The sequence below is a fragment of the Balaenoptera physalus genome (assembly GCF_965194825.1).
Source record: "Balaenoptera physalus genome assembly, chromosome: 6".
In the NCBI taxonomy this organism is placed as follows: Eukaryota; Metazoa; Chordata; class Mammalia; order Artiodactyla; family Balaenopteridae; genus Balaenoptera; species Balaenoptera physalus.
Genome location: NC_138885.1, coordinates 95,721,995 through 95,737,349, shown reverse-complemented (window position 1 = coordinate 95,737,349; position 15,355 = coordinate 95,721,995). Strand labels below are relative to the sequence as shown.

The following is a 15,355-nucleotide window of genomic DNA, read 5'->3' as shown; positions in this document are numbered from 1 at the left end:
ATGTAAAGAATTTCAAGGTTGCAAGCCTTCCCATCTTACAACTACTCTTCTCTCTCTTTACCACCATGCTCACTCAGTTCTCACTTCCTAATCAACTCTCTTATTGTAATTTTCCCTCTCCTCCTATCTGGCTATTGACACTGCTCTCTCTAAATTAAATAATAACCTCTTAGTGGCCATATCCCAAATCCTCCTTTTAGTCCTCATTCTAATGACCTCTCTGAAGCATTTGAAAATCTTACCTCTGTGGTCTCTGCTAAACATCTTTCTCCTAGTTTTAAGCTAAGGTTTTTGGCTGTTTCTTATTTTCTCCTGTCTCCAGTGCCACTCTCTTATCCCAGGCCCTTGCCATCCTTCACTACTCTAATCATATCTTAATTTATCTCACCATCTAACCATCTTCCTTTTTGTCTGCCATCAAGCTGGCAGAGCTATTCTCCCCAAATACAGATCTATCAGTTCATTACCTAATTACGGCATTTTGGTGGCTCCCATTGTGCACAGGATCATCCACTGCACACACACTACTGCTCATCCTTCTGGAGCCCAGGGCAGACACAACTATTCAAGCATAACTTCAGAACCCTTTTCTTTCTTTCTTTCTTTCTTTCTTTTTTTTTTAATTAAGATTTTATTTTTTTAGAGCAGTTTTAAGTTCACAGCAGAATTGAGGGGAAGGTACAGAGATTTCTCATATACCCTCTGCACCCACACATGCATAGCCTCCCTCCTTAATAACATGCCCTGCCAGGGTGGTACATTTGTTAAAACTGTGAACCTGCACTGACACATCATTATTACCCAAAGTCTGTAGTTTACATTATGGTTCACTCTTGGTGTTGTACATTCTATGAGTTTAGACAAATGTATAATGACACGTATCCATCTTTATAATATCATAGAGTATTTTCACTGCCCTCGGAATTCTTTGTATTTCACCCGTTCACCTCTCCCTTCATCCCCAACCTCTGGGAATCTGATCAGAACCCTTCTTAACACAGATTTGCAGACAGCTACTACCAATTAATAAGGGTGAGTATAGGATGGAACCTATTCATTCACAGTTTGGCTCCAATCTGCTTTCCAGCCTCATCTCCTCTCACTTTCCTTCCCACCCACTCTCCAAGTTCTGGGTGCTTCTGAGCTTTCCTAATGTGCCATGCTCTTTCCGGCCACTTCACCCCTGTGCATGCTAATTAGTGTGTAAGAAAAACAATTTTTCTACTGTATCTGGTCAGTTCTTATGAATCCTTCCAGAGCCAGTTCAAATATCATTTCCTTTTGGAGACCTTTTGCGAGCAGCAGAGTTAGAAAAGAAAAGCTTCTTTTTCTTCTGTTTACATTAAATTGCAATTATCTATTTTTACATGTGTTGATTCCCTCCTCCCTAGAATATGGCTTCCTCTGGAATGGGACCATATCAGAGTCATCTTTGTATCATCCCTAGAGCTTACAACAGAGGCTAGAACACAGTAGGTGCCAAATGAACACTTACTGAGTGAGTCAAAGTCTGTACAGATGACTAAAAGAATGACAGGCCTCTAACTTCAAACAAGGTAGGGTTAGAGCTCAGAGTTCCTGCTTATGGGCACTGTTCGGGATGCTGCCACAGCAACTCGCTTAGACTCACCTGGACCCAGGCATGTTGGAAAGTTCAGAACCTCGTTGATAAAAACCAGTAATAATAATAATGACGATGATGATAGCAGCTAACATTATTGAAGGCTTATTATGTGCCAAGACAAAAACTGCTTAAGACTTAAAGAACAAGGAGCAGAACAATTTTTAAATATGATTAAAGATAAGAGCAGAGGGAGATCAGCTCGGTGCTTTGTGACCACCTAGAGGGGTGGGATAGGGAGGGAGGGAGGGAGGGAGATGCAAGAGGGAAGAGATATGGGGACATACGTATATGTATAACTGATTCACTTTGTTACAAAGCAGAAACTAACACACCATTGTAAGGCAATTATACTCCAATAAAGATGTTAAAAAATAATAATAATAATAAAATTTAAAAAATGATAAGAGCAGAATAAAGATAATTCTGAGTATAAAGAGTTACACTTTGATCTGTTATCCAAAAATATGACAACTGTCTAAAACTCCACTGAAAGAACTTTAGATCATTTATTAGTACAAAGAGGTCAGAGCCAAAGGAAAGAATATTGCTTATACATGTCTGGGCTGGGCAGTAAATAATTTTTTTTTTTTCTCCTGATATCATTCTATAGTGGCTACAGTTACAATTATCCTAAGAAATTTCTGTCCAGGTCAAATCTATGTGGGTGAAAATTAGCTTCAGGATAGAGTCTTCTAGTGTTCCAAAGAACAATCATAATGTTCAGCAAAAAAAATAAGTCTTAGGTGACAGAAAATTGAGGAGTGATAGCATTGACTGTTGTATGCTCCTCTTAGAGACTTTCAATGCACATTAGCCATGGGGGATAAGAAGAAAGAAGTAAGAAAACCAGTGAGGCTTAACACAGAATTCTCCACATGCATTTGAGTAGTGGACATTTTAAAACAGAATGCTTATTATTTATTTTCATGGAATTAGAATCGGAAATATTGGCTTTGGAGGTTTCTAGAAACAGTTCTGCACTGGGATTCTAGCAGAGGGCACTTGCCAAGGGGTTTACTATGAAGACCTATCTGATTTAGAGAAGGGAAGATTGGCTGTCGTCTGGGCCAGAAGAGACTCATGCCTGGTATCATTATTTACGTGATAAAAATTCAACCCTTTATAAAGGCTTGGGAGAAAAAGGCCAGCTTTTAATCAGTCCTTTGAATTAACAGTTTTGTTATGGCTGTCTCACACAGTCACAGGAATTTATATTTTCATTTTATCCCAAAGAAAAACTTGACCATCTTTCTTTAATACTATCAACCTGGAGGCTTGACAGTAAGGATTAAAAATTGCTCCTTCCTTCCCACTTGGTTATTGGAAAGGCTCTGAAAGGTAATCAGTCTTGTGAAGCTGCACTTCACAGTCTGCATAAAAACGCCATGATTTTCCTTCCTCTCCCCAACCTAATTGAAAGTGCATAATATCACCCAGCTGGGGAAATGTAAACGGTAAACATATACGATATATCACGCTATCACACAAACGCTGGTTACTAATTGGGAGTGGGTGGTTGTCAGGACCAAAAGGAATCTGGAAAACAAGTCTTTTTTTCATCTGGAATGAGAGCTCTTTGTGCCTGCCACCCTTCCCCCCTCACCTCCTCCCTCCAGACTTCAAGTTACAGCAGATTAAACCAAGGTCAGTCAACTCATTCCTTCTGTGTGTAATTCCAAGGGTCACCTAACAATATATATTGACTAACACTCTCTTATACCAGCCTTTCAAGGGATAAGGCATTTTGCTTTTGGCAGGAGGTGGGGTTGGAATCATCTTCTTCCCTACCTACTTCAATTGTACTGACAGATGGTCCTATTATCTCTTTCCTCAGCTGCAAAACCTAAAGATCCTTGGCCTTGTCACCTCTTATCTTTCTCTACTTCATCAAACTCCTATTGCCAAGATTATCTCCTTTCTACCTCTGATCACCCATGAATATCTATGCAGGATCACCTATGCCTTCAGTAGAAAATCCCAATCTTTGCAAAGTCTTCTGCAATTCTGAGGCTATCTATAATCACACCCACTTAGAAGTCACCACTCTCTTCTCTGACTCTTCACCTCCAAGTGTCATGCCATCTTCTTGAATAAGTCTTATATAGTAGGGCTCTTAGGAGAAAGGACAATATTCCTTCAGAGTTTTATCACTAGTTCTCTGTTACAATATTCCTTCAAAAATTGCTCCCTGTTGCCTCATGAACTCAACTACTACTATTCATTCATGCCACCTTAGAACTGTCAATTGTTTTATTTTTGATGGCTGATACCTTACGGGTAGGTCAAAGCATAGCACTTGTCAAGGGTACTATGTCATTTCAGTTTTAATAGATTGAAGGATATAGTTTTATCTGCTTCAGCAGTAGAGGTGATTTGAAACTTACTGAATTAAAACTACATTCATCTTTCAATAAGTTATATTACCTGTCAACTGGCACTGGTGGATGGTATGGCTTGATGACCTTGGCATAGAGACCCTCTAAGTGGTCTCTCTCTGGAGACAGTGGACGGCCATCCCGAGGGTACCCCAGTGGTCCAGTCCGAGGGGGAGATGGAGACCTATAGACATTTGCTGATGCACATGGTTCCCGGAAGTGGTTTACTCTGGCATAGTTGGGGTCCATTTCATCATCGTCCATATCATGCAGTGATCCAATTGCACCAGCAGCATAATCAATAAGACCTCTTGCTTGCTTTTCCCTTAGCTCCTGATGTTTTGCCCCAATCCTGAAAAATGCAGAACAAGATGTATGTGAGTTTATATGCTGATACAATGAGAGACTCTCCTGAATCTATGTTAATTCCTCCTAGTCAGTCACTTAACTGTCACTTTCCTGGATACTCAAGATCACACCACGCAGAAATGCCAACAGCAGATTCCACAGGATTAATTTTATATCTCTGACCTTTATTTGTTACAGGGTCTTTACTTTTATAGCAATGCTATAGGTATTTTAACATCCTGCCCACTGATGACTGGGCTGATTGCAGAGTCAGAGGCTGATTTTCAGTAACATTTCCTCCCTATAAATGGGCTGTGCTCATGGGAATAGGCCATCTTTGATGTAATATTAAAGAAGTCTGACTTGGGACAGGGATGCATGTTAAAGAGCCCATCAGAATCTTATACTTTGTCTATGATTTTATCATTTGGTGACTTTGAGTTCTAGTGTATTCTTCTAAAGAAAAGAGCTTGCAAAAATTGATTTAAATATGAAAAAGAAATACAGAGGCTTTCTCGTCACTAAAAGCAGTGGGATCAGAGATAATTTATGAGAGACTCTAAGTTTTTTGGTTACACAAATGGGGATCATTGTGTTTCATTATACAGGGGCTATGGACAGAGTAAAATAGTGAAGAAATTAATAGGCTCCTGACAGAGACGAATTGGCGCATATAAGTGAATTAAACACCATTACTGGCAGAACTCCACAGGTCTAACGCCTTTAGTGATATTACAAAATGCTACTGCTAATCAGCGTACTTACTGTGTAGACTACTGGGAATGGGAGCAGAAAAATATACTTAGGTGGATTCCAAATCCAACTGAATTTGAGAATTTTTCATTTAGTCTGGAAAGTGTTAGGCCAGATCTCCTAAATTCCCAGTTACATGTTAAAATGGAAAGGTCACTGTGGCATCTTATTGGACGATGGTGATTCGATGGTGTCAGGAGGTGTTCTCCACTAATGAGGAAAAAATGTAACTTCACATCACCGGGCAAACAAGGTACATTGTGTACAGGAGGAGAAAAATAAGACGATGCTGGCTCAGGTGGTGAAAGAAAGACTCAAGAAAGGATGGGGATAAATCTGAAGAACTAGGCTCAGAGAATATGAGAGGACCGTGGGCTAGAAGTGAAAGATCTATATATGCCTGGAAATGTATATCGAAGGCCTGGATGAGTGAAAAAACAGAAACTGAATTCTCTCAGTATCTTTTCCTCTTCAAATAAAAACAGCTATTTTTGCACATGGCAGCTAGTTTTATTTTACAGAACATCAAACTCTTTGTAAAAATCTTTAAAAGCCATGATTTTTCAAGGTCTTTTCCCTTTTGGCAGAATGGCTTTTTTTCCCCTTTGAGTAGAGAGGAGGAAGGAAAAATAAAAAGATGAAGAAGAAGGTATAGGACCAAAAAAACAGTATCTTCAAGTCACAACAGATGAAAATAAATGCCAGGATACATTATTGCATATCTCTTTTGACTAGGTCAAATCATGTACCCGACACATAAGTAATGAGAAGAATTTATATTCTGTGCAAAGGGGAGCTTGAATCTCCAAGGGATTTTGAATGAAGATGAAAGGAAGATTACACAGTAGGGTACCCGTTAAGAGGCTCTGCCTGTCCTCTTTCAATGCATGTTAGTTCCAGATTCATGGATGTTTGTTTTGAATAATTTTTGATGAAGAAGATAACCTGCTCCATTCTGCAACAAAACAATCGTTCCAGGGACGATGCCGACTGGATTATTGGAGGATGCTTGCTGCACTGTGATGATATGGATGGATTTCCATTGCAAATAGAGCACAGGACATCAATAAAGTTAGGGGGCGGGATTTTGTGTGGTTACTATTCCTCCTAAGTGGGATGCCTTCTAGAGAAATCACTCAGCAGAAAGATGAACATCTCATGGCTGCCACACGGGGCTACACTTGTGCATTAATGAAAGAGGAAATCACCAAGCTTGACTTTTAAAAATCACAGAAATAGAACACTAGAATCTGTGTTCCTTATTTCATCATTTCTCTTTTTTAGAGGTTTTCTCATTAATTAAGCTTGCTGAGTATGTAAAGATTCTCAGATGAAAAGTTACTCCATATATGCAAAGCAATATTTTACCTTGTATTTTTCCTTTCTAAAACAAAATCAAATTTCTCCTCTCTGCGCCACTGAGTGTTTCAGTAACTAATTTCATATTAATCACTCAGTAGGTGAAATAGTAATTTCTGTGAACCGTCATTATTATGCCATATATCAGGATCTCTCCGCGTGGGGGAGGACAAGGCAATCTCTGAAAAGGGGTGTATGGAAGCAGAGAAGACTCTCTCAAGAGAGAAATGTCAAGGAAATAGATTTTTTTTTTGGTTGTTCTGACCTCCCTCTGTTCCAATTCAGTGTGAGAATTCTAATTGTTTATATAGTCATTTCCACGTGGATGTCTCCTTACCACTGGGAACTCAACCTGTTAAAATATCTATTTTTCAAAATAGCCCTGGATAATATCCCCTTTTGACTGGATGGTACCACCAGCTTCCTCATTCTCTCCAGCACACTTACCTTTGAATTGTTTAAATCTCCTCCCTCTCTCTTCCCCTACAAAAACATTGTTATTTCTTTTTTCCATTATACCTCTTGGATAGCCTCTTTTATTTCCATTTCTTTAGCCACAGTTTAGTGTTCAGGCTTTATATTGCCTAGATCTGCACTGTCCAATATGGTGGCCATTAACCATATGATGCTATATAAATTTAAATTGGAATTAATTACAATTTAAAAAAATTTAAAATTCAGTTTCTCAGTTTCACAAACCACATTTCAAGTACTCAACAGCTATATGAGCTAGGGACTACTACATTGGACAGTGCAAATATAGAATAATTCCATCACTGCAGCAGGTTCTATTAGACTGTGCTGGCTAGATTATTCTAAGATTTTTTGGACATGTCACCATATCCCACTTTAATCTATACCTTAAAAGGTGATTAGAATAATCTTTCTCAAAAGAGCATTTATATCATATCTCTGTCGGATCAAGGATCTCTAACAGAAGATTGTGATAAATGATAGAGTAAGATTATGGTTATTCTACTTTGTTCCCTGAACTCTAAATGAATGAACAATTGAGAAATTGGGAAGAAAATTCCATCTACAATATAATTAGAATACAGCCATAATCTTAAAACATGCAATGAAATTCGAACTCAATCCAAAAGGGATAGTATATCAAGAGCTGATATATACCTTTGTCTCTAGCAGGGTAGGCATTTTACTGAAAGTAAGAGAAAGAGTTCAGAGGACTACAGACAACAAACTTTTACTTAGAAAAAGAGAGTTTGAAGACAGGGGTAGGACATTGGGATTGTAGGGTAAATCTTTGTGAGGTTCCAACCTCAGAAGGGAGGAGAGGCAGGGCTAGAAGAGACAGATTTCCACTGAGAGAGAAATTTCCTTCTACCCTGAAGAAACTTCATGGAGGTAAATGAGGAGAAGAGAAAAGAAGCATGAACCTGCTTTGTAGCTGACAGTGCAGGATGAGCAGAGCAGAGATAAACATGAACCCAGCAAAATAAAACCTTAAGTCATTTAAGAGGCTTCACTAAGCAGGTTGATCTCTTGTTAGGGTGATGTGCTCTCCCAAAATGGAAGGCCATAGTAAACAAGCCCTCAGGGCAGTGCACCCAGCAGACCAGGCAAGAAGATATTTTGAGAGAACACATGGAATTCAAGTGGCTGGTTACCTTAGATCACTATGCCCTGTCATCTAATACTATATTTTAGTACAGATTTCTAAAAAAAAAAAATTAAACACCATAGAACATGGAATTAACTTAATGGGTGATAACAAGCGTTTAGAAAATTAAATATAATAAAAGAGAAAATATTAGGGGTTATTGCATGTAGTAAGCATTAAGTATTGTGTCAAGAGAAAAATCAAGTCATCTAAAAATCCAGGCAAATTCAGGCTGGCCTCAAACATAAATAAAGACAAAAGAAAAACGTTTTCGAACATTTGCAAACTCAAGAGAATATAATGCTTGTTGACCCATCTTGCAAAACTACTTAATAATGAATAGCAGCCAACCAAGAATTGAATCTAAACGAAGAATTCAGCCCAGCAAAGCTGGGGAATGACAGGAGTGGAGCTGAGCAAAACATTCATTTAAATATAAAATGAAGGCTAAACATTTGTAGGAAGAATAATTACAGAAAAGTGTAAATATTATAAACTCTGACAATATAAAAATATCACTATGAAAATCAGAAGCTAACAAGGAGGTGATTTAGGAGAAAGCATTCCTCACCTTTTAAAGGAGGCATCCATAGTTACTGCTTAAAGTTGATAAATCAGGAAATGGGTCATAGTATATGAAATACAATTACAAAAAGCCCAGTAAAACAACAAATTATCAGCAGAAGAGAAATACACAAAACAAAACCACAACCATAGAGTAAAAAATAGAAAACAGAGGAAGCAGTAAAAAAGAGAGTAACAAAATATGATAAGATTTATCTGTTATGACAATAAATGAAAATGGAATAAATTTCTTTATTATAACTAAAAGATCCCAGATATGATCAAAAAGAAAAGCACACTACATGTTATCATAATGGTGAAAAATAAGATACAGCCTATATGTGCATTATAGGGGAAATTAAATATTGTGCAAATTAAAAATAGGGTCATGCTATTCCTATATTAAAAAGAAATAAGATATACATATGGGTCTAGATATTAGTGAATATTTGTATGTATATGTACATATCTTTGTATATGCATAGGAAATGTCTGAAAGGATACACAAAAAAATCACAAAAATGGTTGCCTCTGGAGAGTGGAACTGAAGGTATACTGTTTGAATTTTTATATCATATACATTTAGGATACTTAAAAATTTTTTTTTAATATTAAAAGTCCCTTACAACTACTTACTAACTGTTGTAGTGAATCAAAATTGAAACAGAACAAAACAAAACAAAACAAAACACTAAACAGGTACCAGCGGGCATCCTTTGTCTTCCAAACCTGATTTCTTATGACTCCATTATCAACTCAGTTATGATAACAATTTTCTTCAAATTACTGTTCATTGAACATTTATTTGGTCCCTTCCAAATCAATTGCTTTGGCCTAGAGTACCCATTCTCTACCAATCAACTATTCAATTCTAGTTCTCTCTAGAATGAAGGCTAAACTCACTCATTTACAGCTCCTCGTAGACCTCAATAATTCTCCTCCTCCTCTCCTACTTATGTATCCAGTAAATTCTCTATTAATCTGCAATTGTTATATGCTACTTTGTAAAAAAAAAAAACAAAATAAAAGTCTTTTATTGATGCATTTCTGGATATTCTGCTTCCATAACTAGCCTACAAGCTCCTTGAGTGTCATGTTTTTCTTTCTGCTAATTTTGGCTGATTGATTTATTCACTCATAGTTACTGATATTGTACTGTATACAGAAAGAGAAAAGGAACAATTATAAGTCCCTGGTTCATTATCAAGGAGATATAAACAAGTAATAACAATTCATTGTGAAAACAAAGATACTGCATGTACAAAGGGTAAGAGTCAATTCAGCTTAAGGGTTTTGAGGAAGAATCATGAAGGCAGTGCCACATGAACTGGGCTTTGAAGGAGCTTATTCCAGGAGCAGGGAAGAGATGTGGAAGCGGTGTGAGGCACTCAGTCAGAGAGAGGGACACACGCAAATGGGCACAGATACGCATGATTTACTTAACGCTGGGGTGTAAGTCTGATGTGGTGGGACACACTGGTTCGAGTTATCCACCTACAGCTCCGCCACCAAAGTAACACATTTAGTAAAAGTTATTGGCAAACTTCTATTAGGTTTATGTAATGTAAGTTTGCCTAATATTAAAATTTTTGGTGAGGAAAATCCTATTACAACTTTTTTGTTTGCTTAACTATTTATTATAAAATGAAAGAAAGATACAGAAATTCATACAAAACCAATCTATGGATTAAAGAACTGGTATAAAGCAAACATATTTGTAACTATTACTGAGGTCAAGAACTCGACTTTTGTGGGATACCCCAGAAGGTCTCCATGTGTTCCCTCTTCATCACAAGCACGTCTATATTATATATGTATCTCCTTTCCTCCACATTAAGAATCCTGTTTCTCAAGACACAGAAAATGCTGGAACTACGTATCACATGGTTACAACGTGCTTTATATTACACATATAATAGTTTCAAAATAACAATACCAATAGTACCACTGGTATGATTATTAAAAAGAATTAAACTTCTCTTTTTATAAGCTCTTTCCCTCATCCCTCCATTTTTGTAGTTGTACTATATTTACATTGTTGAAGCATATAGCTGCTACAGACTATACTTCTACTCAACTCTCATTTAATCTTGGCTCTATAAGTAACTCATAAGGACCACAATCTTAATGTCAATGAACATGTAGTCATTTCTAGACTCCTCAGGGAGAACTCATGGGATAGTGTTGCTTAAGTTGACAACAGTATACCCTTTATATTTGAAAGCCAGTTTTCCTGGATATAAAATTATTGGCTCACTTTTTTCCCTTGACTATTTAAAACATGTGACTCCATCCTCTATTTTCTATGACAAAGTGTTGTTGATGAAAAGTTGGATGACCGGCTAATTTTATTTGTCATAAATTACTTATAAATAACTTGTTCTTTTTGCTTATCTGGTCAAATTATTTTATTTGCTTTTCTTTAAAGTCTAATAATATTACTAGAAAAGTCATTTCGGTTTGATAACTCTTTCAGTATGTACTTTTATATATACTTTTAAATTTTATATCAGGGAAGTTTCTTGAATTATAGCTTTTATTATTAATTTTGTGTGATACAAGTTGGATATAAAAAAATCAATTGTGTTTTTATATACTAATAGTGAGCAATCAGACAAGAAAACAATACCGTTTAAAATAGGATTAAAGACTATTACAAACTTAAGGATAAATTTAAGAAAAGACACTGAAAACAATAAAATACTGATGAGAGAAATTAAAGAGGATCTAAATCAGTGGAGAGTTATATCTTGTTTGTGAATCAGAAAACTCAATTATTAAGATGACAATTCATCCAAATTGTTCTACAGGCTGAATGTCATCCCAACCAAACTCCTAGCAGGTTTATTTTCCATAGTTATGTGATTTTAAAATTTATTTGGAAAGTTAAAGGGCCAAGAATAACCAAAACACTTAGCAAAATAAGAATAAAGTTGGAAGACTTACACTACTAACTTCAAGACTTACTATAAAGCTTCTGTAATTAAGCCAAAGGTTAGACATATAAATGAATGGAACAGAAAACAGAGTCCAGTAACAGACTCATACGTATACAGTGAAGTGATTTACAACAAAGATGCCAAAAAATTCTATCAAGAAAGGACAATTTCTTTAACAAGTGGTACTGAAAAAACTAGATATCCATAAGGGAAATAAGAACCTTGTGCCTTACATTATACCATAACAAAAATCAATTCAAGATGCAAGATAGGCTTGAACATGAAGGCTATCACAATAAAGCTATTAGAATAAAATAAAAGAGAATATCTTCACAGCCTTGGGGAAGGCCAAGAGAGTACACAGAAAGTATGAGCCATAAAAGAAAAAACTGGTAAATTCAACTTCATTAAAATCAAAATCTTCTCATTAAAACAAATCAAGAAAATGACAGGCAAATGAGAGAAAATATTTGCAGCACACATATCTAGCAAAGGATTTGTATCAAATATATTGAAAAAAATAATTGCAACTCAATAATAGAAAGAAAAATGACCCAATTAGAACTGGGCAAAAGGCTTCTACAGATACATTACAAAATACGATCTAGAAATGCCCAATAAGCAAATGAAAAAGTGCTCAGCATTATAAGTCATCTGAGAAATGCAAACTAAAACCACAAAGAGACACCCCTACTAAAATGAAAAAGAATGACAGCATCAAATGTTGGGAAGGATGCGGGGCATCTAGAACTTTCATATACAGCTGGTGGATGTATAACACAATATAATCCCTTTGGGAAAAGAGGTGGGATTCTGTCATAAAACTAGACATACACTGAAGCTATGACCCAACAATTTACCTCTCAGGTACTTATACAAGAGAAATGACAACATATTTCCACAAAAATCCTTGAAGAATGCCCAGTAGTAGCTTTATTCATCAAAGTAAAAAATGGAAATAACTCAGATATTCATCAGTAGGAGAATGTATAACCAAAAAATGGTATATTCATACAATAGAATATAAATCAGCAATAACAAAAAATAAACTATGTACTGAAATACTCAAGAATAGGGGTGAATCTCAAAATTATCATGCTTAGTGAAAGAAACCGGACACAAAGGAAGAACTTACTATATGATTCCAATTATAAGAAATTCTAGACCAGGCAAAACAATCCTATGATGACCAGGAACCAAGATGGCGGAGTAGAAGGACGCTCACTCCCTCTTGCGAGAACACCAGAATCACAACTAGTTGCTGGACAATCATCAACAGGAAGACACTGGAACTCACCAAAAAAGATACCCCACATCCAAAGACAAAGGAGAAGCCACAAAGAGATGGTAGGAGGGGCGCAATCACAGTAAAATCAAATCCCATAACTGGTGGGTGGGTGACTCACAGACTGGTGAACACTTATACCACAGAAGTCCAACCACTGGAGTGAAGGTTCTAAGCCCCACATCAGGCTTCCAAACCTGGGGGTCTGGCAACGGGAGGAGGAATTCCTAGAGAATCAGACTTTGAAGACTAGCGGGAATTGATTGCAGGACTTAGACAGGACTGGGGGAAACAGAGACTCCACTCTGGGAGGGCGCACACAAACGAGTGTGTGCACTGGGACCCAGGGGAAGGAGCAGGGACCCCAGGGGAGACTGAACCAGACCTACCTGCTAGTGTTGGAAGGTCTCCTACAGAGGCAGGGGGTGGCTCTGTTTCACCGTGGGAACAAGGACACTGGCAGCAGAAGTTCTGGGAAGTACTCCTTGGCATGAGCCCCCCCAGAGTCTGTTATTAACCCCACCAAAGAGCCCAGGTAGGCTCCAGTGTTGGGTTGCCTCAGGCCAAACAACCAACAGGGAGGGAACCCAGCCCCACCCATCAACAGTCAAGTGGATTAAAGTTTTACTGAGTTCTGCCCACCACAGCAACAGTCAGCTCTACCCACCAACAGTCCCTCCCATCAAGCCTCTTAGATAGCCTCATCCACCAGAGGGCAGACAGCAGAAGCAAGAAGAACTACAATCCTGCAGCCTGTGGAACAAAAACCACATTCACAGAAAAATAGACAAGATGAAAAGGCAGACAGCTATATACAAGATGAAGGAACAAGATAAAACCCCAGAAAAACAACTAAATGAAGTGGAGATAGGCAACCTTCCAGAAAAAGAATTCAGAATAATGATAGTGAAGATGATTCAGGACCTCAGAAAAAGAATGGAGGCAAAGATCGAGAAGACGGAAGAAATGTTTAACAAAGACCTAGAAGAATTAAAGAACAAACAAGCAGAGATGAACAATACAATAACTGAAATGAAAACTACACTAGAAGGAATCAATAGCAGAATAACTGAGGCAGAAGAACGGATAAGTGACCTGGAAGATAGAATGGTGGAATTCACTGCTGTGGAACACACTAAAGAAAAAAGAATGAAAAGAAATGAAGACAGCCTAAGAGACCTCTGGGACAACATTAAACACAACAACATTCACATTATAGGGGTCCCAGAAGGAGAAGAGAGAGAGAAAGGACCTGAGAAAATATTTGAAGAGATTATAGTCAAAAACTTCCCTAACATGGGAAAGGAAATACCCACCCAAGTCCAGGAAGCGCAGAGAGTCCTATATAGGATAAACCCAAGGAGAAACACGCCGAGACACATAGTAATCAAATAGGCAAAAATTAAAGACAAAGAAAAATTACTGAAAGCAGCAAGGGAAAAACGACAAATAACATACAAGGGAACTCCCATAAGGTTAACAGCTGATTTCTCAGCAGAAACTCTACAAGCCAGAAAGGAGTGGCATGATATACTTAAAGTGATGAAAGGGAAGAACCTACAACCAAGATTACTCTACCCGGCAAGGATCTCATTTAGATTAGATGGAGAAATCAAAAGCTTTACAGACAAGCAAAAGCTAAGAGAATTCAGCACCACCAAACCAGCTCTACAACAAATGCTAAAGGAACTTCTCTAAGTGGGAAACACAACAGAAGAAAAGGACCTACAAAATCAAACCCAAAACAATTAAGAAAATGGTCATAGGAACATACATATCGATAATTACCTTAAACGTGAATGGATTAAATGCTCCAACAAAAAGACACATGCTTGTTGAATGGATACAAAAACAAGACCCATATATATGCTGTCTACAAGAGACCCACTTCAGACCTAGGGACACATACAGACTGAAAGTGAGGGGATGGAAAAAGATATTCCATGCAAATGGAAATCAAAAGAAAGCTGGAGTAGCTATACTCATATCAGATAAAATAGACTTTAAAATAAAGAATGTTACAAGAGACAAGGAAGGACGCTACATAATGATCAAGGGATCAATCCAAGAAGAAGATATAACAATTATTAATATATATGCACCCAACATAGGAGCACCTCAATACATAAGGCAACTGCTAACAGCTATAAAAGAGGAAATTGACAGTAACACAATAATAGTGGGGGACTTTAACACCTCACTTACACCAATGGACAGATCATCCAAAATGAAAATAAATAAGGAAAGAGAAGCTTTAAATGACACAATAGACCAGATTGATTTAATTGATATTTATAAGATATTCCATCCAAAAACAGCAGATTACACTTTCTTCTCAAGTGCGCATGGAACATTCTCCAGGATAGATCACATCTTGGGTCACAAATCAAGCCTCAGTAAATTTAAGAATATTGAAATCATATCAAGCATCTTTTCTGACCACAACGCTATGAGATTAGAAATGAATTACAGGGAAAAAAATGTAAA

The 15,355-nt window shown here is 37.3% G+C and overlaps 1 protein-coding gene across 5 annotated transcripts in view; it reads right to left on the bottom strand.

The window, feature by feature from the left end:
- PARD3B (par-3 family cell polarity regulator beta) overlaps positions 1–15,355 on the bottom strand; it is a 1,041,978-nt gene that overhangs the window by 186,836 nt on the left and 839,787 nt on the right. For all 5 annotated transcript variants that reach the window (XM_082466955.1, XM_082466956.1, XM_082466959.1 and 2 more), the window contains one exon: positions 4,049–4,351. In XM_082466955.1, the coding sequence (XP_082323081.1) occupies positions 4,049–4,351 (303 nt within the window). The remainder of the gene's footprint in view (positions 1–4,048; positions 4,352–15,355) is intronic.